The sequence below is a fragment of the Dermacentor andersoni genome, chromosome 3, assembly GCF_023375885.2.
Source record: "Dermacentor andersoni chromosome 3, qqDerAnde1_hic_scaffold, whole genome shotgun sequence".
NCBI lineage: Eukaryota > Metazoa > Arthropoda > Arachnida > Ixodida > Ixodidae > Dermacentor > Dermacentor andersoni.
Window position 1 is genome coordinate 7,794,324 of NC_092816.1, and position 25,912 is coordinate 7,820,235.

At 45.3% G+C, this 25,912-nt stretch overlaps 1 protein-coding gene across 1 annotated transcript in view; it reads right to left on the reverse strand.

Annotated features, from left to right (window-relative positions):
• The window catches only part of Ack-like (activated Cdc42 kinase-like), a 197,598-nt gene that overhangs the window by 36,785 nt on the left and 134,901 nt on the right, over window positions 1-25,912 (reverse strand). Inside the window, exons 9-10 of the mRNA XM_050169392.3 lie at window positions 25,363-25,487; window positions 19,981-20,194 (exon numbers count right to left, since the gene is read on the reverse strand). Coding sequence (XP_050025349.1) covers window positions 19,981-20,194; window positions 25,363-25,487 — 339 coding nt within the window. The remainder of the gene's footprint in view (window positions 1-19,980; window positions 20,195-25,362; window positions 25,488-25,912) is intronic.

Below are 25,912 nucleotides of genomic sequence, written 5' to 3' on the forward strand. Positions count from 1 at the left end.
AACAGTAACCCAACTAACAGAACTAGTCCACAATCTTGCATTTACTGTCAATACCGCGACCAGACTGACATGATTTTACTTGACCTATCTAAGGCATTTTATTGTGTATGCCATAACAATTTAATCACTAAAGTTGAAAGTGTTGGTGGGAAAGGGCCCCTTCAGCCTGGATAAAATAATTTCTAGCCAATCATTCACAATTTTTAATCTACGAAAAAATGCTATCTAACACTGTCACCATTACTTCTGGAGTTTCTCAAGGCTCAGTTCTTGGGCCATTACTCTTCCTAATCCATATTAATTACATCACAGCTAACATTGGTTGTAATATAAAACTGTTCGCTGACGACTGAATTATTTACAGCAAAATCACTAATTATAGCGACCACATCACACTTAATACATCTTTTAACACTTTAGCTATTTGGAGCTCTAATTGGCAGATGTCAATTAACATAAAAAAGTCTGTGGCCATGACCGTAACAAGGAAAACAAGACCATCTAGCTTTATATATGAGATTAACGGTATACCACTAACTGAAGTTGAACAACAAATACCTGGGAGTTACATTAGCCTCAGACCTCAGGTAGGATAAACATATTTCGAATATCACCACAGGAGCATTACACAAATTATTCTTCCTCAAAAGAAGCCTTGCACTCTCTATGACATCAACGAAGCTACTGGCCTACACAACGTTCGTTAGGCCAGTTCTCGAATATGCAAATACAGTCTGGTTTCCTCATACAACGACTAACATAACAAAATTAGAGGCAGTACAAAGAAAGGCTATAAGGTTCATCCACAACAAATATAAATGCGCTGACTCACAGACTAATCTTCTAACGCAGTCTGGATTGCAAATGCTATCTACCAAAGCAAAACACGCTCGCCTGAAGTTCTTGTTTCAGCTTCTAAAAAATAACTATAAGATAGATGTGTCCAGGTACATTTCATTTTCTCAGGCTCGAAAAACACGTAACAAACATGCATACACTTTAACAGAATACACATGCAACAATGAGACATTTAAGTATTCATTCTTCCCCCTTACAGTAGCTGAATGGAACTGACTTGATCCTGCTATAATCACCATCGAATCATTGTCCGAATTTACCTCACAAGTAGAAGCTGCAGTGCGTAAATAAAATCATTTATCATCGCATGAATCATCGTCACAAACTTTGCATTGTGTTGCTTTCAACTTCCCATTTTTCTTTTTCCTTCAATTCATGTCTTCTCGCTTTCGAAGTGTATATGTTTTAAGTGCATCTCTTCACATAACTTTAAAATTTCTTGACGCATTAAGTGTTATCTTTCAGTTCGCTCCTATTTCATGTATAACTGGTTACTTACATGTTCTTCACTGCTAGTATCATGTTAATTAACTGTCATGTGAAAACATGTATTTTTGTTCCTGATGATGTGTGGTGTTTTATGGCGCAAGGGCCAGGTTTGGCCAAAGAGCGCCATGACAAGTGGTAATGTTGATGATGTATTATTGATGGCGTGCACAATGAATTCCTCGTGGTAGATGTCACATGGCTGTAAAAGGGCCTAAAACCTGTAGCTGTAAGTGATGTAGAATATATAGCTGCTAAAATAATGACGGTGACTAGGCAGTGATGTGGGCTATGGCTTTCGTTAAAACATTATGCAATAAAACATAACACTGATACCAGAGTTTCAAGCAAGCCCTTGGATGCAGGGCTGTTAGTCATGTGCTAAAAATTGCCTGGCCAAATGATTTTCAGGGTGTCGGTTTCGGCTAAAAAATCTAAGACTATTTGCAGTTTAAAAAATGGTTCGTCACTAAGAAAAAATGCAGGATGGAGAGGTATATTTTCCTGATACGCAGAAGGGAAATACTTTTTCCTCTTTGTTTCTATTGCAGGGCACTGGATAAGAACATGGAGGACAGTCCGACTATCGCCGCACCTACTACAAGTAGGAGGATCCCCGTCAGTCAAGAGGTAGGAGTGAGTACTGTAAGTGTGTCCTATTCTTAATTGGCAAAGAAGTACTTCCTTGTACCGTGCTGTTTTGTCACTTATCCAATTCCGCAATTTTGGTTTTACAACGTGTAACTTATTCAATGTTTGTGTATCCCACTCTTCTTGCCAATGATTCCTCAATTTACGGCGCAGAAAGGGCTTTAGGTCTGTGGCAGGAATGGGGATATTTCCATCTGTGTTGCTAAAACTCACTGACGTAGCGTTTTCATCAGCAGCTGCGTTGCCTTTTATGCCTTTATGGCCAGGTACCCAGCATAGTATAATCGCTTGGTTGCACATACATGCGGAGCATAACAAGCTATACAGCTCATTAAAAACAGAGTTCTTATGCTTTCGTAAGCTAATTAGGGCTCTCACTACACTTAATGAGTCTGTGAAGACAATAGCCTTAGCAATATTTGTGAGCTGTATGTGTTGAATAGCCTTAACAATGGCGTATGCTTCCGCTGTAAAGATACTGGTGTATGGGTTTAGTGGTCCAGATGTTGAAAGTGAGGGTCCCAGAGCTGCCTAAGCAACACCAGCTGGAGACTTCGAAGCATCTGTGTAAAATTCATCACATGAGTACTTCTCCGTGAGTTCCAGAAAATGCCAATATATGTGTGCCTCCAGGGCTCGTTTCGATATTTCTAAGAAAGAGATGTCGCATTGGATAGCCTGCCACTCCCAAAGCGGTGGAAGCAGTGTAGGAGCCTTTAGGACATTGTGTAAAAGAGGGACCCCTGTTTTTTCTGTAGTGCTTCCAACCGGAGGGACAGAGGAGGCCTAGTAGCTGGGCGGTTACGAAACAGCCTAGCAGTGGACAAGTCGCATATAGTGGAATAACAAGGATGTTTAACATCTGAGCTAACTTTAAGGGCATAGGAGAAAGTTAAATATGTCCTTTGGTAGTGCAATGACCATTCGTTTGATTCGACGTAGAGGCTTTGCACAGGGCTAGTCCTAAAGGCGCCTGTAGCAAGGCGGATACCTAAGTGGTGAATAGGATCAAGCATTTTCAGAGCACTAGGTCCGGCAGAATTATAGACTATTGCTCCGTGGTCAAGGTGTGTTAATATTAGACTTTTGTAGAGCTTTAAAAGGCACCGCCTGTTGCTTCCCCAAGATGTACGTGACAAGAGCTTCAGCAAGTTCATACACTTGAGGCACTTTGATTTCAGATACTTCAAGTGTGGTATAAAAGTCAGCTTACTGTCTAAAAGGATTCCTAAAAATTTGTGTTCATGGCTCACAGATAGCCATTCTCCATTAAGATCTATTGCGGGGTCCGCCATTATGCCTCTCTTGTTAGAAAATAGGATGCATGTACTTTTTTGTGGGTTTAGTTTGAAACCGTTTTGGTCCGCCCACTTAGATGATTTATTTATGCAAAGCCGTACTTGTCGCTTGCAGATACTTAGGTTACATGATTTGAAACCTATCTGGATGTCATTCACATATACGCAATAAAACATAGTATGGGGGGTGGTATGGCAGTCTGGATCGCGTTCATTTTGACAATAAAAAGAGTGCAGCTCAGCACACCACCTTGTGGAACACCAGCCTTTTGCGTAAATGGATGAGACAGAACGTTACCAACTCTAACACGGAACGTCCGATTGGAGAGGTAACTCTGAATCACGTTCAGCAAGTTGCCTCGAACTCCCATTTCAGACAGGTCACGGAGGATTCCAAAGCACCAGGTTGTGTCGTATGCCTTTTCCATACCTAAAAATACTGACAGGAAGAACTGTTTGCGGACAAAGGCATCACGGATATTTGTCTCGATGCGGACAGGGTGATCTGTTGTGGATCTACGCTCCCTAAAACCGCACTGAAAGGGATCAAGTATTTTGTTGCTTTCAAGAAAATGGATGAGGCAACGGTTAATCATCTTCTCAAATAATTTGCATAGAGTGAGAGCTATAGGTCTATAACTGTTGGGTGAGGAAGGGTCCGTGCCCTCTTTGAGAATAGGGATTACGACTGCTTTTTTCCAGACAGAAGGAATGTATCCGACAGAGAACATGGAATTGAAGAGTGACAGTAGTGTTTTTTGGGTTTCAGGGTGTAAGTGTCTGATCATCTCATACATTATTCTGTCACTTCCCCGAGCGGACTTGTAGCAACAGTTCAGTGAGGCTTGGAACTTAGCCATTCCAAATGGACGATTGTACACTTTATTGGATGTGCCTTTCCCACCCAGAGTCACCTGTTATGCTTGTCGCCGGAATTTTAGGAATGTATCTGTGTAATGAGATGTACTGGAAATGTGCTCGAAATGTGCTCCTAGACAGTCAGCCTGGTCCTCAAGAGTATCTGTTTGCGTGTTTACTAATGGTAGAGGATGAGTCTCGCGGCCTTTTATTTTGTTTACTCTGTTCCAGGCTTTTCTTTCGTCTGTATATGAATTAATACTAGAGATGTATTTCTGCCAGCTTTCCCTTTCGGCAAGGCAGCGAGTTCTTCTACCTTCCGATTTTATTTTCTTGAAGCTGATCAAGTTCTCGGTAGTTGGGCAGTCGTGAAGGCAACTCCAAGCCTTATTTTGATTTTTGCGGGCTTCCTTACACTGCTCATTCCACCAAGGAATATGTCGTTTAGACGGTGATCCATTCGTTTAAGGGATACATATTGATGCAGCATCTGTTATAAACGCCGTCAATATGACACTCTATCATCGATTGAGAGAGTACAGATGTCATCCAAGGTCAAATGTGTCAGCTCTCTGTATCGTTTCCAGTCAGCACAGTCGACCTTCCAACGGGGCAGATGTGGAGAAAACTTATTGCTTTTTGTTAATTTTAAGACAATTGGGAAATGGTCACTCCCATATGGGTTTTTGATCACGTTCCACTCCAGGTATGGCACTAGTGTACTTGATGTTATGCTTAAGTCAATAGATGAGAACGTTTTATTTGGCACGCTGTAGAATGTCGGTTCTTTCTTGTTTAGTATGCATGCACTGGAAGATAAAAGGAAGTTTTCTAATAAGCGCCCTCTCCTATCACAACGAGAACCTCTCTAGAGGGTGTTGTGTGCATTTAAATCGCCTACAACAATGTAAGGTTCGGGGAGTTCTGCGATAAAGCTCTCGAATTCTGTTCTGGAAAGTTGATGGCTCGGAGGAATGTAGAGAGAGCAAACAGTAACTAGCTTATCAAATAGCACGGCTCTGATTGCCACTGCCTCAAAGGGCGTTTGCAGATGTAAATGCTTATAGGCATTTATCAACTATAATAGCAAGACCGCCTGACGAGGCGTAGGCGTCACTGCGATCTTTGCGGTAAATGGCATACTGTCTGAGAAAGTTAGTATGTGAAAGATTGAGGTGTGTCTCTTGCACACACAGCACCCTTGGATTAAACTTGCGAAGGAGTTCCTTAATGTCATCAAGATTGTGTATTAGACCTCTCACATTCCAATGCATTACCTGTGTGGCCATATTGAAAGTGTTTTATGGTGTGTGTCAAGAGATATGGATTAGGTTGGCTCAAGGGACCTTTCCAGGCCCCTTGATGCGGGGTATTTCTTTTTTCTTGGCACGTTCCAGGGAGCAACGCCGTTCCTTCAGCGTCGGAGACGCCGGAAAAATTTTTGTTACATCCATCGCCTCGTCAGAGGCGCTGGATGACGCCCACTCAGCGGGCACGCGCGGGGGTTTGTGGGCCTGTCCGCACGAGCAGTGGCCCTGGGACCGGCAGGCTCGGAAGTCTGCTGGCCCTTCGTGGTAGGGGGCGGAAGAGCAGGGGCTGCTCCCGCCAGGGGGGCTGATGGCGTAACCGCCGTCACACTCCGTGTGACTTGCGCGGCCGCCAGAAGATGTGGCGCTGCCCCCCGGCGCGTCATATCACTGTAGGATGGATTCGATTGGTTGTGGACACTAAAACGCTTGCGCGCTTCTGGAAAAGAGATGTTTAGTTTTACCTTCAGTTCGATTATTTGTTTTTCTTTCTTCCATGATGGGCACGATCGCGAATAGGCGGGGTGGTCTCCGTCACAGTTAGCGCAGTGGGTTGTGGAAGAACAGTTGTCTGAAGCGTGTTCTTTAGATGCACATTTTGCACAAGTGGCACGCCCTCGGCAGCTCTGAGACCCATGCCCAAAACGCTGACACTTGAAGCATCGGCGTGGATTGGGAATGTACGGTGGTAGGTGTAGTTTACAATATCCCGTCTCTAATGAATCAGGTAGTTCACTTGTTCCAAATGTTATTATTAGATGCTTTGTTGGAATTTTCTTGTCGTCACGCCTTAACTTAATTCGTTGCACCTTTACCACGTTTTGGTCTTGCCATCCTTCCAACAGCTCGCTCTCACTAAGATCAAGGAGGTCGTCATCAGAAATGACACCACGCACAGTGTTCATAGACCGGTGGGGGCCCACAGATACAGGAATGTCACCAAACGCAACAAGTTTCGTCAGTTTGCTGTATTGGAGCTTGTCACGCACTTCCAGAAGAAGGTCGCCGCTTCCCATCTTAGTTACTTTGTAACCAGAACCGATTGCTTCTGTCAGGCATTTTCCGACCACAAATGGGGATATTGTACGGACTGTCTTGGTTTCGTGTTGACTATGTATTACGTGGTACTTGGGAAATATTTCTTTTGGTTTGAAGAGAAAGTTGAAGGTTTCATCGGTGCGCCCCCTCTTCAGGGAGCGATCAGGGAGTGAGGGGAAATTTGAAGCCATATATAGGATTACTGCATTCGGCAGGAATGCCCGCCGCCCACCTCGGAGCCCAACCTGGGGACGTCACAGGATTAGAAAGATTCTATTCTGCGTACGCCAGCGGTACGTTCCCACTATAACCTAATATATATACAGTATAACCCCGCTGTTACGTTCCTCACTGCTGCGTTTTCCCGGCTACTACGTCGTTTTTATCCGGTCCCGGCATAGCTTCCATAGGATCCAATGTATAAGGAACCCCGCTGTTACGTAGTAGCTGTGAAAACGTTCCCGCATGATGCGTCACAACCCGAACCCGCCTGGGCTAAAGTAGGCAACGCGCTCCAACCGCCATTTTGGCTTTTGACGAGTTTTGACCGGGCTTGGCCGGGCTTGGCTATGGAACTGGCTGCAAGAAGCCGCAGGCCAGTTCGAGAGGCCGCCACTAGGTGGCCATTCGTGAAAAATGCTTTCACTATCATCACTGTGATTACGGTCACCGAATGGTTGTTGGACGGGTCGACTCACGGAGGAAGGAAACTCAGGAGAGGCCCTGACGTCACTCTTTGTGAAGCTATAGCTAAAGGGAAGCCGGAAGTTGGCGTTGCTCATGGCGTTGCTCCGCCTATCGAGCCAGCTGTTCTCCCTTGTTTACATTTCTCGCGAAACCACGCCGCGCTGCGCGCAACCGGGCTGCTTGGATGCGCGCGCTCCGCAGCAATACTACTAAACAATCGTTAGCACGTTAGCATGATTATGCCAAAGAGGGCAAAATTTCCCGCGGATATTCCTTCGTCCGTTGCCATTGCCGTGGCGCGGTGACGACGAGGAGCATGAGCCGCATGATGCCGGGGAGTTGCCAAATCCTAGCTTTGGAGAAGCGTTCGCGGCTCTGGACCTCTTCTGCAGGTACGTCGCACCTCACAGCGACGCTGACAGCAATGCGGCCTTCCAGGCTATTGAGAAACGTGTGGCGATTTCTAGCGAGCGAAAGAAATGGCAAGCCACCATTCTAGACTTTTTTAAGTTCTAAGCGCACTCTGTGGAAATAAGCTGCACTTTTTTCATTAATTTTCGGAGCTTTCCTCACTGTTGCGTTTTCCCGGCTGTTATGTTTTTTTTCCTCGGTCCGGTGAAAAACGTATGAACGGGGTTCCACTGTATACCCAAGACTGGATATATAACACAAGGTTAACCCTTGCCGCCAGGAAATAGGAAGTTAAAAGAAATGAACAGAAGACAGGAAAGATGGAAAAGTGGGAGAGAAAGACAAAGAATGGAGAGGAGGACAGGAAAAGGCGACTGCCGGTTTCCTCCAGGTGGGTCAGTCTGGAGGTGCCGTCTATGTGAAGCCGAGGTCGAAGAGGTGTGTTGCCTCCGCTGGGGGGCCTTAAAGGTCCAAACACCCAGCATCGGCTCAACCTCCAGGATCCCCCTTTCCCCAGACACGGCTAAGCCGCGCACGGCTACACGCAGGAGGGTCCAACCCTCATGTGCTCGGGTACGTGGTGTCGCAACACACCAAACACCTGCTTATGCAGACGCCCCTGTGGGGTGCATTTTTGTTCCTAAACTCAACTTCCTTCTTCTATTGCCATCCTTGGGCAATCGTTTTCTTTTTATTTTCCTTTTTTTTTCAATTAATCGTTCTGCCTAGATGCATACTGATACACATATGTATACTGTATCGCCCAACTGCCACGCTCTCAAATGAGAGTAGCAATATCATAAATAAATAAATAAATAAATAAATAAATAAATAAATAAATAAATAAATAAATATAATAACAATTATAATAAATAAAACATGGGTACATACAATTAATGCTGACATATATTAATGCACACAGCAATGCATGAAATGCATGTTATGCATGACATACACAGTGCATGAAAATTGCAGTGACAGAGAGTACAGACTTGTTCAGAATGGCCATAGCAAAAGCAGCATGAAAACGATTCCATGAATATTTTCACATCTGTTCTTCATAATGACAAATGCCTCATTGTATTACACTAAAAATGTTAGTGCCTGGTGCCACCGTCATCACGAGGGAAGACACCAGCAGCACATGCCCAACCAAGCCACACTTGTACAGGTCACCTCACCAGCAAAAATAAGAGTAAAAAGAATTCACATAAAATGATGGCAAAGACTGTGCGAGAGACACTTCCAAAATTGAATGGACAATTGAACTGGAGTCAACCCTTCCTTCTACCATCTTAGCTAACCAGAGTACAACAGGTTACATATCACAACAAAAATAAACACAACCCAAGTGGCCATAAAATGTTGTGTGGGTACTGCAGCCATGACGTCTCCACACATTTGGTATGTCGAGTTTATTTTATTTATTTATTTACTTGTACGTACTGCAGTCTATAAAGACCAAGCAAGTGGGTGTATTTCTGCACTCATTTATGACAAGAATAATAGGTGCTCTTGTGCTAGACATATGTAACAGAAAAAGGAAAAGAGCAAAAAAGAAAGAAAAAAGAACAAGTTGGCCTTTTTCTACTGTGTGAGTGTATTGAGTGTATCCATGCTCTAGCACCCACCTTTTACATGCTGGGTACATGCAGTGAAGTTCCACGACCTGCTTTTGCTACTAAATACACGAAATGCACAGCCACGACACACTGCTGAGAAGACAGTGGCATGTCATTTGAACATTAAGTTTTTTTCTACACTACTAGTACTTCGTTGCATTTCGGCTGTCCGTATGTGTGGAGGCATTCCAACTGGAATAACATTTAAGGCAATTCAACGCATGAACAGTCTTTTTGCAGGGCTCTTCGGCGTGTGTATTATGCATTAGAATATGCTTCATGCTGGTTACAATGCCGAAAATGTTTTTTGAACGGAAGGTGTCTTTCAAAGCATTTTGACAAGACGCTGGGGTCCACCGACTGAATGCACATGCCACTGGCGCATACTTCGAAGCTTATGCTGGAAAATACGCCTTGGTACATACTGGCAACAGCTACAAGGTTCCTGTGAGTGTTTTTTATCATTAAGAGCTCCGTCAATGTTTACAAGCCTTTGGTATATTTCGGGGACAGATAACTACTCGGAGATCTCCTGTCTCACGTTGCCACACTCACTCACAGAGACCAATCAGTTGTCCAAGTAGTTGTCCAAGAACTTTGTCCAAGTTGTCCAAGTTCATTGTAACACGACCTCCAAAACCGGAATTGACCCTCAATGTTCCCCGAATGCCGTTGGCGCGACAGGCAGTGTTGACTTTCTTAAGTCGCCCGTTTCATGGGAAGAAATTGCATGGCACCACGCCATGCATGTGCAGGTGACATCCTACTGGCATGACATAGTAGCACTGTAATGCTAAGCAAGTAAAAAAATCCACATTCAGTGACGGCAAAGACTGTAAGCAGAACACTCTGATAATTGAACATACAGTAGACGCATTAAAGATGAAGAAAGCAACTAAACATTAAAGAAAACGAATTCACTGTGGAAAATGGTAAAATTTATTCAGGGGGTAGTTGATACCAACAAACCCTTCTAATAACCGAGATTGGACTATGTAGAAGATCAACATTTGGGGACTTGGATATGTTGTTTAACAGAGAATACATCGCAGCAATTGATTCTAGGGGCAGGAATTTTCCATGGCTCTCTATGTCTGGTGTATTTGATGCTGTACAGTAAAAGCGCGTTAATTTGAATTCCACGGGGATGCTACGAAAATTCGAATTATACAAAATTCGAACTAATGAAAGTCAGAGAAAAAAAACTGCTAAGGCACGTATATAGTCCAGCGTGGTGTGAGCGCGTGCGCACACATACTATGTCACGTTGCCGTGTACAACAACATCTATACTTTGAAGCACTGGCACAGTAAACGTAGCCGGACGTGGCCAACGCAGCCCGACGTGGCCAACGCAGTCCGACGTACCCGATGTCGAGATGGCTCTTGCTCCATCCGCACGTTCGTCGCACCGACTGGCGCATGTCGCTTCGCCCGAAAAGCGAAGCATCGATTGCGATCGCAAATTAGTAGATAACTATACAAAGTAAGGATAGTAGTTTTATCAGCCGTATAAATTTGTAAACGTTCACTTACTAACTAAATTAACAAGTACAGTGTCACGCGCCCACAGGTAAACATGAACACATCTCGCTCGACGAGCGCGAAAACTCCCTCAAAAACGCTGGAGTGAGGAATCGTGGCAGTAGCAGCGAGCGAATTGACCTTTGTAAAGCTCTCGCCTCAACGTGAATGAAACATAGAAGGCACATTGCGTACGAAGCTACCGGCACTACACGCAAACTGCAAAGATCACAGATCCCTTTGAAGATGAGGCCAAAGCAGGCGCGCACTTTGGCCACGTCGCAGATCGCTTTCAAGATACAGTGGCCGCATGGCCATGCTGTAAGCAGCAGCCGCCGGAGAAGTATGTCCCCCCTCCCTCCCTCCCTCCTTCCACCTCACCCCTGTGCCTCATGTGCGATAGGACAGGGTGCGCACCCGCCCCGCCTTCTTCACTAGTGCATGTGAGATTAAACCGCATTTGCCTGCTCACCCCTGCACGCTTTCACTCCCACATACAGCATACGGCGCATGGCGATGATTTTATCGCCCTTGAGCTTTATACGGAACCTCATGGGAGAGAAGCAACATGCAACAGAGGTGTTGGCCATGCCTGGCCAGGCGCAAATGCATCTCTCTCCAGTCAGGCCAAACAAAGGGCCACAGATGGAAAAAGCAAAGCTGCGCGGCCCGTGCAGTGACGCCAACATTGCCAACGTGCTCCCGCACACTAGCACTCTCCCCATCCACGATGGTGCAGAGTTCAAATTATCGGTGGCGGTGCAGATTTTAGTGTGAATTAGCGGGGTGTGTTACATATTGTTTCAATGCATTGCTGGACAAATCGCGGAGGCTACTTCGAATTATCTAAAATTTCGATTAACAAGCTTTTACTGTAGTTTTCTTGAAGGCCAGCCAAACAAATTATACCATCATAACTCAACCTTGATTTGTATGGTAGTGTCAGCCTATATCTGTACAAATGAAACAGAGGAAGTATTTCGTACTGAATGAAAAAGCTGGAAGTAGAGTGAACATATGAGACATTTGATACATAGCGAACTATTCTTTTCTCAAGCAGGTATAATTTTGTCAAGTTAGTGACCCTGGTATTAGCCACACAAGACTGCAATATTCAAGATGGGAAGCCACTAATGCATAATAAAGTATAAGCTTGACTTTACCAGGCATATAATGTCTGGGGCAATCATGCATAAAAGCAAAAGACATTTTGGACTGCAGGTGTTCAACCTGTTCATCTCATGTTGGCTGGCTTGAGAAAATCGCACCCAGTGTCTTTACCGAGTCCACTAACCCTATAGTTTCCTTCCACAAATAAACATTCAGCTGTTGAAGAGTATTTTAATTTTTCTTAGTGTCTATAACACCGCTTTGAATTTTCCCGAGTTTATTTTTAACAGAGCTCTGAACCTCTTTTTATTGAAATCAAGAAATGCATACGAAGTTAAAACAGACTATTTCAGAAATACATTGCTGCAAACAGTACTTCAATGCGTTCTACAGAAGCGGAGTTATTGGCAATCAAAGGCCGTCTATGATTCCCTTCGCAGTGTTCCTGCACCTTCTTCAATGCCTTGCACTGAGAAGGCTACGGCTGAGCGGGGCATGCCCACAACACTCCGTCCACTAAATAACACTGTGGTGCACAGTTCAAATTTGATAGATGCCACTATTTTCCAATTTTGGTGCCTACAGCGCGCCAAATGCAGTTGTCCTTGGTGAGCCGCAGTGCACTCCTTCTTGGTGTCAGCTAGTGGCCAATAGCAGCAACGTATAGGAATCTGCTATATTATAAAATATAGCAGCCTGAAAAGAGTTAGGAAAAAGCTTCTGTTGAAAAGAGCGTTTGAGAAAAAGGTGACTTTGCACTGTGCTTGCGAGATCCACATGCCGTGCACGACTGCAAAATTTGGTTAAGATGTTCATAGCAGTGTATGCTATCAGACTCCAAGGCAACAACTCCCGACTCCTACAGCCTGAGGGGTGGTTCAGGACCCCTTTAAGCAATTTGCTTATACCCATGTTTCTACTTTTACAAGCGTTTCATTCATTCTTACTACGCTTAGTTCACACTTATCAGGAACAAGTGTAGTATCATCGGTACATGCTATTGCAAGGGCTTTATTTATCACTTGTTCAATATTGTTACACGAACAAAGGATTAAGGACTAGAGACTATTTACAAAGTATATTTACAAAGGATAATGCAGCGCTGGCCAGTTCCGCCAACAGGTTGAGAGCCAGAGAGCGTTTGTCATCTTCGTCGGGGCGCCCGCATGCATCGACCACAAGAAACACGCAATATGCCTGTATCATTATCCCCGGCGGCACAAGCACCGTCCCGGTGTATCTAAATACCGCTAATAACAGGAGAGTAATATGGTTTGAGGCGTGCGACATGCACAACGTCAGTAGAATTCGGGGCAGATGAGGCACTCGTGCTGACTGGGGCAATTTCATATGTAACTGGAGTCATGGCACACAGCATTCGATATGGGCCTGTGTACCGAGACAGGAGTTTTTCTGACAGGCCAATGTGACGAGTCGGGGACCACAGGTGTGCCAGAGATCCAGGCAAAAACTTGGCGTCTCTGTGTTGGCGATCCTACAAACGCAGTTGCTTCTCTTGCGAGGTCAGGAGGCGAGAGCGGGCAATTTCGCACGCTTGGCCTGCGCTGTTGATGGCGTCAAGTGCATACTCGCTGGTCTCTGCTGCAGCAGATGGAAGGGATGCGTCCAGTGGCAACACGGGTTCTCAGCCGAACAAGAGAAAGAACGGGGAATAACCGGCAGTGTTGTGATGTGAAGAAATATGTGCAAAAGTGACATAGGGCAGGGCAAGGTCCCAATCAGTATGGTCGGACGGGACACACTTTGCAGGCATGTCTGTTAGGGGACGATTCATACGCTCCGTGAAACCATTAATCTGTGAATGGTAAGAAGTAGTAAGCTTGTGATTGGTTGAGCAGGAGTGCAGGATGCCGGCGATGACTTTAGAAAGAAATATTCGACCACGGTCAGTGAGCAGTTGGTGTGGAGCGCCATACTGCAGAATCATGTCGTGTAAAAGAAAATCGACATCTGTGGCGCAGCTTGATGGAAGAGCTCTGGTGATGCCATAGCGCGTGCGTAATCAGTCGCCACAGCGACGCACTTGTTGCCAGACATGGATTGAGAGAAAGGGCCAAGTAAGTCCTAGCCAACATGAAAGAACAGCTCCGAAAAAATATCGAGCGGTTGAAGGCTCCTGGCAGGGAGCGTTGAGGGAGCTGGCATTTCTCACACACCGCAACATATTTCCGGATGGAGCGGGCAAGGCCTGGCTAAAAGAAGCGTCAGCAAATCTGGTCATAGGTGCGGGAGACACCAAGGTGACCTGCCGTTGATGAATCGTGAAGTTCTTGGAGAACAGCTGACCGGAGGTGCTTAGGAATGACGAAGAGTAGGGCAGGATCGTCGGGGCGTACATTGTGGCGGTATAATACACCATCCCGGAGAACAAACAGGTGCAGGGACGAATCAGAAGATGAAGATTCCAAGCCATCAATGATGGCACGCAAGGTAGCATCATGGCGTTGCTCGTCGGCAACGTGTAGCAGCTGAGAAACAAAGAAAATGCAAGCGTCGGCATCAGGGTGAGGGTCGGCGGGTGGTTCGTCCACTGGATAGCTTGATAAACAGTCTGCGTCGATGTAGTCGGCCCGACTTGTACACAACTGCATAGGAATATCCTTGCAGCCGTAGAGCGCGTGGTGGTCCGTGATTACAGAGAAGTGCATGCCATACAAGTACGAGCAGAATTTGGAAACTACCCAGACGAGAGCCAGGCATTTAAGATCTGTAATCGAATACTTGCACTCCGCTGCTGTGAGGAAGTGGCTAGTGTTGGTGATAACACGATCTTGACCCTGTTGGCGCTGGGCTAAGACGGCTCTGATACCGTGACCACTGGCATCAGTACGCACCTCTGTAGGAGAGGACGGGTCAAAGTGGGCCATTATAGGTGGCGTGGTGAGAATGTTGGTGAGCTGGGCAAGTGCAGCAGTTTGAGCGGGGCCCCACGTAAATGGCGTGTCCTTCTTCAGAAGATCAGTAAACGGTTGACTGTGAAGTCTTTAACGAAGCGTCGGAAGTAGGAGCAGAGTCCTACAAAACTTCGGACATCTTTGACGGACTGAGGTACAGGAAGAGACATGACAGCACGAATTTTCTCTGGGTCTAGTTGAATACCGGAAGTGTCAGCGAGGTGGCCCAAAAGCGTAATCTGCCGACGACCGAAGTGACACTTCGATGAATTTAGTGGCAGCCCAGCCTCACGGAAGACTTGAACAGCTGATAAACCATTGAGGAGTGTCTCAAATGTGGGTGTTACATTCGACCAGCGGGGGCTAGTGATCTTCGGGGAAGCGACCGACGGAAAGGCGCGACCATGTCTGCTGCGATGACTCGCTTTGAAAGGACAATACGTCAGTCCCCAGCCCGTGAGCGCCACCATGGCTGCGGCGGCGACTCGTTTTGTAGGAAGGACAATGTGCCGCTTCCCTTGCCACGAGGTGCCGAGATGTCTAGACGCAGTCGGCGGAGCAAGTATTGTTAGTGCGTACGCTGACACCGTCACGGTCTGTTTGGAGCAGGGGAGCTCCGGAAAGATGATTTGCGGTGCCGTCTCACGCAGCTTAGAAGTCGTCAGCCAATAGACAGACGCGGCGGCCGTTGTTTATTGTCTGTTGTCTGTGGAGTCGACTCTGGGATAAAAAGGCGCCTGCTCGGGGCAGCACAGTGTCTGCGAGAACCCACTTACCTCGGCATGGTCAGTGCAACCTGTGCGAAAATGAGTGCGTAAACCCTCCCCCTCAAAGGCAGGTCTGGCTACGATGACGTTGGACGCTCCGTTTGGTCGAACGGCCGTTTTCCCTCACCTAAGGATCTAAGGAGGACAGTGTGCATTTAAGGAGCCGTTGGCGGCTCCTCAGGGTAAATTACTCTTTTAGTCACGCTAGACTGATGAACTGTAACATTCTCATGTAGATACTGCAAATAAATCCAATATTCCTCGTTCTCGATGAGAACAAGTCTCTCCCTTGAAAAAAGTGCTCAGCGTGGATAAGTTGGACGACGGCATGGGCCAACTACCATCTATTTAATGCCCGACTCCAACCATCACATGGGTGAAAATATGAGAACGTCGTCTAGGTAGCAGAGGCATGTTGACCATTTCAACCCTTGAAGCAAGGAGTCCATCATACGTTTGAACTCGCTGGGGCGGTGCATAGACCAAATGGCGTAATTTTGAATTGATATAGACCGTCAGGGGTGACGAATGCGGTCTTCTCTTGGTCCTTTTCATCCACAAAAATTTGCCAATAACCAGACCGAAGGTCTATTGATAAAAAGTATTTGGCACCGTGGAGAGAATCGAGGGCGTCATCAATGCGAGGCAAGGGGTAGACGTCTTTCACGGTAATGCAGTTTAGATGACGATAATCTATGCAGAAGCGCCATGTGCCATCTTTCTTTTTAACAAGTATCACATACGACACCCAAGGGCTCGACGAAGGTTCAACAATGCCTTTAACAAGCATCTTGTTCAGTTCATCTTAAATAACCTTACGCTCTGAAGCAGAAACTCCATATGGCCAGCGATGAATAGGGCTGGCACCCCAGTATTTATGTGATGCTTAACAATCTGCTTTTTGCGACGCAGAACTGCGCATACGCAGCGCCCTAGCGGCTGAGGACCGAAGTAATTTGGCAGGCGCATGGCCGGACTCGAATCTCAACACCGAGTGAGTGGAGTACGGCAGAGGCAGGTGCTGCACTTGTCAGTGGAATAGGGCAACCGCCATTTCTCTTAGACTCTTACGGACTGGCATATACCAGTCTCTTGCCATTCTACACGGTTTACCCCGACGTCTATCGCGATGACGCCTGCCCATCCAGTGGGCAGACTTCCACTCTAGCATGCGTGCTCCGGGAGTGCGAGTCGAGTTACCCCAAGTTCAGGAAGGAGAACTGGGACTTGCGTCTGCGTAGCTCCGCTCTAGACAAGCAAATCCTGGCTGTCCAGCATGCTCATGACCAGGCCTGTGGGCTAGACCTGCCAGTCCCGACGTGGGACTAGCTGGGGGCGCGACGAGTTTGCGTCCTCGCCAGACCTCCAATAGTTATTTCACTTGTCATCCTTGCCATTACACCATTATTGTCATCGAAATTTGGCGCAATGCCAATGTCGTATCTCGTTTACGGCTGCACCTCCCGTGACCATCCCTGCAGGGCAATGCGGATTTTCCGATTTCCGTCAGTAAAATGCGATCGACAGCGCCATGAAGCCTGGATTAGGGCTGCACTTTGTGACAGGCATGCACTGGCATATGCAGTTTACCTGTTTTTGTCATTACTGACTCATACGAGTAATCTCGACGAAGATGCAAATGTATGTTTGAGCTAGCGGAACAAACGATCTCTGAGCTCACGCAATCTGGTTGAGTGAAACGCGAAGTGTTTTTTTGTTTTTTTTTTCCCTATCGTCTCCGTGTGTCTGTCGCTAGAACACTGTCATTTCGGAACTTCACGCCGTGCACACTTGCAGCTTTATAAACGCTCAGCAAATGCTCGTGATGTCGGCGCAGTTATCTGTAGGAGCCAAGCTCACCTGCACTGCCGGGCTGACGTGGGGAACAGCGCGCACTGTGGAAGTAGCTGATAGCGCTAGTTAGCAATCGTTGCTAGCTGTCGTTGCGTCATTCTTGTCGGCACTACATAATATTTACTTGTAGAAGGCTCATTTTCCTGTGCGGCATGTTCTGGGGTCGAGTGGTACGTCTTATTGTGTAACAGACACATTTCAGGGGCACATTCGCTGTCGCTCAGACATCTGGACTTCATACTGAAATATGTACTTGATCTTTTTTGGGTGGCCGCTTGTCACCGTCAAACAAATGTTATCGCTTAGCGTGGGACGCGCCCGCACATAGCGGAAGTTTCTCTAATGTTATGGATCGTTCTATCTGCTGTCTGTTGTCACCAAACCTTGTGTAATCTTATTGCATGTATGCGCAACACGAATGTTGTAGAACTTTCTGGAAGACACGTGGGCACCAGCGATTACTCCCGAACGTTCGATGGCTCATGTATAAAAGCTGACCCCGCTGATGTGCTTGACTCGCTGATCAGATTTCGACGATTGCCGACTGTGTTTGCCGCTATCGTTGTGCTTTAAGTGTAGCCTGTTTTTGTGGGCACAGGTTCAGCCAATAAAAGTTAATTTCGTCATGCACAGTACTTCTACTGTGTTCTTTGCATTCACTACTACGTGACAATACCGACGCTGTTTGTTTACACGCACCAGTTCAAAAAAAAGAAAAGAAAAGGACGCGGTCAATTGCTTTGTTCGTACAGCAGCGCATTCTAAGAGGAAGACAGGCATCAGCGACAGGTATCACCGATTTTGATGATTCTGACCATTTTTTATCATTTTTGTAGATGTACACACACTTTATGTGGGTAATTAACATATGCAACTTGGCATTCTGTTTGCCTCCCCACTGGCTGTGTATGTATGTACGCCTAGCAATATGGCACACCATAAAGCAATACATGCAGTGGTGAAACGTGATACTCGCCTTAAGAACTACACCTCACGCCCTATTTGAGTCATGTGTTTTTTGTGCGCACTCATACTGTTCTATTACTTCTTCACTTTACGCCACAGATGCAGCGGTTTCAGGCCAAGGGGAGTTTGTAAAGCGTGGCCGAAGCTCTTCTTCCGGCCATTCGTCACGCTGAAGAAACCTCTGAGTACAAAGCATTCACCAGTGGGCTCCATGGCTAGCTGACGATGACAAAAATATGACAGCGCGTACACACTGCTTCGGTCTTGTCTCACATGCTGCTTGTTTGGTCGCGAGTCTCGCGTGGGGCGGCTGTCGCGGCGCCTGCCAAATTGTTTCTCGTGGCCACCGCGCAATGGCACCACAATGCATCGCAAAAGGCGGATAAAAGTCTGGCCCAAGTGGCGATTGTTGAGGTCGAAGATGTCGTGGTAGGAAACCAAAAGGCGACACACAGCTGCAGCTTGTACAGGCAATAGGTCCGCAGCAATCATGGGACGAAATGTTGCATCAGGGCAAATGGCATCCTGTAGACATGGTGAAGAATCTGAGCAGACGTCTACTGAAAACGTCATGATGTGGTCATCTCCTATAGCACGCAGCGTTGCAACCGATATGCCTCGGGGTAGAACTTCCTTTGTCAGGCCATAATTGACGACAGGGAGGCATGTCCGGTTATCGGCGACAGAGACGTCAAAGCGGGGCACAGCGATATTGCGCATCAAAAAGACATCAGGAACAGGTGTGGCAATGTAATTACCATCGGGCACAGGAAAACGTGATAGCAAATCGACGAAAGTCGAGGCTTTAGGCGGCAGGTGGACGAAGGCGGTTGTACTAAAGTTGCACGGCAGTTCAGCACAAATAGGTGCGAGTAGAGGATGTTTGAGGCAAAGGGTACCGACAGAACAGTCGATCAAAGTCGAATGCACCGTAAGAAAGCCGAGTCCGAGGATTAGGTCATGGGGACAATTGGTCAGCACTGCAAAAAATTGCCTGTGGTTTAGCTCTGGTTAACCCTAGTTGAAGTGCGAAAGCAAGAGCTGCATGGCTACGCTTGTGGTGTTAGCTTGTGGTTAAGCGTTTGGTTTAGCTCTATTTTATAGACACGACAAGACACACTGTTCAGGTAACGACTAGGCTAGGTAACGTCTACGCAGCGTCTCAATTCCGATGCTCTCGAGAACTCAAAGCGCTCTCTTCCACAGTTGAAGAGTCACTCTGGGATGTGGCACGACTTCTAGCCGCCTCTTCGTTATGACGCTTCTCGAGCTGTGCGGCGCGTTCTTCTGGCGTCTTTTGAGTGCGTTGTCTTTTGCTCGCTTCGTTCTGTCGTTGTTGCGTCTCTTTCGCACTCTCCATAACAACTAAATACACTGAGGCGAAGCACATACATACATACATACATACATACATACATACATATAAATATATATATATAAGAACTTTTTGCATTACTATTGTGAAATTTTATATGCCTGCGTTTAAATTAAAATTAAGGGAAATTAGAATGATTTTGTCATACCCCTTACATGATAATGAGGTCTGACACCCACAAACTCACAAGCTTCAACTAGTCAGGCAGCATGGATTAGAGTAGCATGCAATTAAAGCAAGTGTGGTGAACAAACCTGGGGGCCTGAAATCATTTCCGGCCGCAATCGACTGCGCCGACCACTGGCGTAGGCTACACCAGCACCCGAACGAGGATCCCATCGGATGAAGCTGCCACTAGAACGACTTGAAGGCAGATTGTGGCCCAGATATGCAATTGTAGCAGCCGGATTGAAGAAACCAGTCTTTCCCGAAGCTGTGACACCTTTCCACAGGGACCATGCATCAGGCCTGGAACACCGCAAGTACTGCTTTGTGGAGTGGTTCTCACGGTTGCAAAAGGCATGCATGGTGGTTGGCCCTTTCCATGTGCTCATGAGTTTTTGTACACAGTGTGTGCTGCAACATCATATTAATTTTTTTATGTTAACCTGCACCAACTATTATTACTGAAAGATTGAGCATAGGGCTTCCAACTATGTCCTTCCAAGGAGCCTATATTATTTAGTTCCACAAATTGAGTTCTTTAAAGAATATAGTTGGAAATCTGCACTCTATCCATGTGTCCCTGCGCGCAAATCCAGCGGCAACCCATCACAGTTCCCGAGATGCAGTGAGCATGAAACAAAGGGGTCTTTCTGTGCAATGCAATTGGGAAGGAATTCACATTTTGCTGTTTAACACCAATAATGTGGGGTCACCACCTTCAGCAAAGAACGAGTCTCAATATCTATGTGACCATGCAATCAGAGTGCCTGTAAACAGCTCACATCATTGATGCTGCATTCACAGCAGTTGAAGAATGCCACTCAAGAACTAACTGCACTAACAACTGTATAAATTACAGTGATATTGTCTGTAAAAACTACAGTGACTGTGCCAGGTAATTATAATGCACTTCTTTCTTATTGTAAAATCACATATGGTATTCACATGCCTTCCACCTACAGATACTCGATTGTATTTTTTTATATTCGCATTTTTTATTCTTGAGTTCAAATTAGTTTATTCAATATCATCACATGGTGCCAAATAAGCTTAATTCACCACATAAATAAATAACAAGGGCAAATTCTTGCCACATTTGTTGTTCTTGATTCATGTTGCAACCTCGTCACTCCCCTCAATAATGTCTTTATGCTTCAGAGTACAATAAAGTTTCCTTGATGGTTGCAGCAACTAGGACCTCTGATAGCAAAATATGTTGTGTTAATAGAAGCCAAAGAGGAGAGAAAACAGGGCAAGTTGGGACAGGTTTGTGGCAGCACTAAAGGTGCTATGAAGATATTAGCCACAAGATTTTTGAGTGGTGCCCGCCCTCTTACGATGAAAAAGACAAGTCCGCTTGTCAAAATGTTAGCTCCTGCTTTTACCTTGTTCTCGTTTTGCTCGTTGTCTTGAATTTCCACCCCTGCCTTACTCGTGTTTTCCCTTGCCCTCTTGCACATGACAAGCTGCCATGTTGCGCACACACTCACTATGAGAAGGCAAGGCAACTTGACGCTTTTGACAAACCTGCTCTGTTTGAGTTGTTTCTGAAATGAGAGTCTGCAGGTGTGTAGAAAAGTCTATACTGAATGTTCCAGAACATTATTTCCTGATATCAAGGGAAGTCTCAGTCATCACCATGCTTAGTGTGGATTGCTCATGGTGTCGCATGCTAGTCGTCAGTTTATACACGTACGTGTACGGCATTGGTTTCTAGTCATTGCTGCTACGTTGTTGTGGCGTATTCAATGATTTGTCGGCCCTTTTTTGAAGATTAACTGCAGCATCTGACCTCCAGCTACTGTATCTGTGCTGTAATACTGTGTTTGTCTGTACAGAATGTGCCGTGTGATTGGTCGCCCGCTCGGTTTGCCATAGACATTCAAATTTTGTTGCTGCTCAGCGAGTTGAGCATATCATGAAAGACATTTGATGCCATTTTTAGGAAACTAGGTGGTTGCTATAGTGCGTTAATGCATGCACTCCTTTAACGGCGTTGCAGCAAAACACGGTCTGGAATGTCTGATAGAAGGGTGGACAAAATTCATAGGCAAAACGAAATTGCATAGCCTTGTGCTGTAGTGCTGACCTTCGCAAGATAATATTAATGAAACTTGATTACTTCGACCATGACACAGCACTACCCTGCATGTTAGTTGACTCAGCTTAGCCCTTTCATTGCTTCTGCCATTGGTTGCAAGCACATTTCGCAGGCAACGTTTGTCCAGCAATGGGAATTTATGCTATCACATAACAAAAACAGGCAACAACCATAGCTCAGATGACCATTTCAATGTACTTTGTTCTGTAAGCATGTCATACGTACCTAAACCTTGACTGAATAATTATAGTTGGAACGCTAAATACACAAGAAAAAAAAAGGGAACCATACAATGGCACAATAAAATTTTCACAGTCTCTCATACTTTTTTTTTTAATATATAACATAACATAACATAACATAATATAACATAATATAACATAATATAACATAATATAACATAACATAGTCTGAAAGTGCACTGAACAGAAATAGTGTAATGCTAACCAAAACAAACAAAATTTTTACCTTAGAAAGTGGTAATAATATTTACTTGCAAGAAAGCGGTGCAGAGCATGCGTGATGATTGCGAAACATCATAGAGCATGGTGCAACTAATGTTCAAGAGAAACTACATGTCAGCAAAATAATGTGATTTTTCTTGCCAGAAAAAGTTTTATACATGCGCCACCAAGTTACTAGGATTATGAGCGAAATGTAAAATTTATATTTAATTACAATGATGCTTAGTCGACGAAAAATTTTGCAAATTAGCCCTGCGATCATGCTTCATTTCTAAAGCTGCATGGACTCATTCATTCGCTCGGTGCAATGTTTTATGACTGAGTCCCGAGATTGTGTCTTTGCCCGGGAGGCATGTGATTATATGAAAAAAATAAAGTTTTTTTTTTATTATAACAACATTCAATTCTGAGATGTTACGAGCCAAAACCATTATATGATTATCAGGCACAGTGTAATGGATGACTATAGATTAACTTTGACCATCTGGGGTTCTTCAACGTGTACTTAAATTTAAGTACACGCGATTGTTTGTGCCCCCATCAAAATGCAGCTACCGCAGCTGGGGTTGAATCAGCGACCTCGAGCTTAGCAGCACAATGCCATAGCCACAGGGCTAGCTCGTGCGATGGTTATACGGAAGGTACATTAAATATATAACATTAGTTGTCCACTTAATACTGGCATTTATAACATTAACAATAAGAAAAAACACAGATGGTAATTCGTGAGCGCCATACAAGGCATGCACAAAGTCAGAACGGTAGCAAATGCATGAAAATGAAGCTAATCAAACCGGAGCATAGCAGACGACAAAGGCAAATACCCCGGCAAACATCACTGGAGCATTGTTCGCAGTGCCATTTGAAGCACTGCCATCGGTCACCCACGTGGCTAATAGACAAAGGCAAGTGACAACACAAGCGAATGGTCAGCTACAGATCTATCCTGGAAACCGGTTTAATATGTGTACTGCACTCTATGTGTGCCTGCAAAGCAACAAAGCAAATATGACAACTCAGCACAGTTGTGATCAATTTTATAGAAAAAAAGAAAGGTAACTAAACTAAAACCTTTAGTACAACAGCAAGGCAGATGAGTATCGTGTAATGGCACAATCTGATGCTTTCTTTTGTCAAAAAGTTATCGAAAGCTAAGTGATAGGCATGCCTTCAGTACTATATGATAAGCTTCACCTTTTGTCCGCACAAATTATGCAATACATCCACAGTCAAGGCAATGCATTGCATGCTCGTACGGCACCCTCCTCATCCTCTACACACCCCGGGCACAGCAGAGGGTTGCTGTAGGCAACAGCGGCAATGCAAGGCACGAGCTTGGTGCCAGGCATTTACAGCGCAGGATACCTTCACCTGTGCTGCTTGCTCAATGCAGTTGCAGCCTGCTGTGCATGTGCCATTTTCTTTGTTCCTGGCTGAAAAAACAATGACAACAACACTCTGGGACCGCACCTGCTTCAACCTATGCAATCACAGATGGGACTCATGGTGCAACCACTACCATTTTTTGTCCTTTGCCATTATTGCAACTTTATCGTACCCCTTTACAGCAACTTTCAATTCTCGCATAAGCTTTTCACGCATCAAAGGCAGCACACAGTCTGGGTACTTAGTATCTCCGAGTATGTCAAGTTATTCTCATTCGCTGCCAGCCATCCTGTAGTCACATGACTTGACCATCAAAAATGTAAAGTACAAAGCTGCGATTCCATTCTTTTTTAATGACCATTGAATGGGCAGAGCTGAATTTTGGTAATAGTATTAAAGATTGAAGGTAGTGCTGCTACCACACGTTTTGCAGAAAGTCAGTTTTCTTTTCTTTCCTTTTACTGGCGTTTTATGTGCTAAAACCACGGTACGATTATGAGGCATGCCATAGTATGGGACTCCGGATTTATTTTACCATTACCATGTTAAATTTTACCCCCATTGAAATGCAGCGGCCACAGGAGGGATTTGATACAGTTTGCTTGGGCTTAGCAGCGCAACACCGAAGCCACTATGCTACCATGGCGGGTAGAAGATCAGCTTTCAACATAGATACTGTGACACACAAGGCAGGTATCACTGTGATAACTTCCACTTATAGTTGGACTCGAAAAAAAAATTTTTGCAGCAGGAGATTCATAAGGTGACATCCTCCAATAGTGAGGCCATTTTATGATTAGTTAGATCAGTGTTTCAGGGCCCCTTAAATAGATCTCCAAAAAAACATCACTTTTATAATATGCCAGTTTTAGTCATGTTTCTCACTGGTTTAGTAATCTTTATTATTTTCTTTTTCAGAAAAATCGATAGAAACTGTATTAAGTTGGCACGTTTGCTTCGTTGCCTTGCAGGCACATGTGCAGTATGATGTATATATTAAACTCTTCTCTCGAATAAATCTGTAGTTGACAGCTCAGCACTTGCATAACTAGCCTTTGTCCTTACCTCTGCAGCACTGTCAGTGAACTGAATTCTGGGGCTTTATGTGCCCAAACCACGATTTGATTACGAGGCACATCGTAGTGGGGGACTCTGGATTAATTTTGACCACCAGGGGATCCTTAATGTACCCCCAATGCGCGAAACACGGGCATTCTTACATTTCGCCCCCATTGAAATGCGGTCGCTGCGGCCGGGGTTTGATCTCCCCACCTCGTGCTTATCAGCGCAACACCATAGCCACTTAGCCCTCATAGCGGATACCCCACACTGTCAGTGTAGCCGTGAAGTAGAAGCCAGAGATACACAATACTGGGGAAACATACAGCGCTGCTTAAAAAGGTTAGTTTCAAGAAAAAAAAAAAAGACTAAAAAATATTGCAGATTACAAATGGTACTTGCACATCTGACATGCTGTGAATTAATTAAAAAAGAAGTTTGAGACAATCAGGTTGTCTCACCTTTTGTCCAGCACTGTAATCACATCGCCTGTTCGGTAGTGCAAGGCATCTTTCTTCAGTTTGACTGAGCCTCCCATAGAAGTGTCTGGGCAGTCGGTGATAGCCTGCACTTGCTCCGGCTTACACTGAGAAGAAACGAAGAGTAAAAACACAACAACAGGTGCCCTGCACTTATTCAAGAGCATTTTTGCAGGAAACAAGCAAGGAAGTAGCTTGAGGGTCAGCATGTTTCTTTTTGCTAACTGCAAGCATTCAGTTTATAAAGCTTGTTCTAGAGAGGAACGCGGCACTAGCACCTGTACAGGTTTCTTGAGTAGCATGACTCAACTAGCATAACAGCATGGAAAGTGCTAGCATGGGAAGTAACAGTGCTGCTCACCTGATGGCTTAGCATACATTGTAAGTACTGCTGTGTAAATGCCCTTTCTAGTGACAATAATGCCACAACACACCACTATAACATTCCATGGCTATACCTTTTGTACACAGTTCAGAACTACAAGTGAGGAGCATGCTCTGAACCTAGAACTTGTAGCTGGGCTAGCTGGAA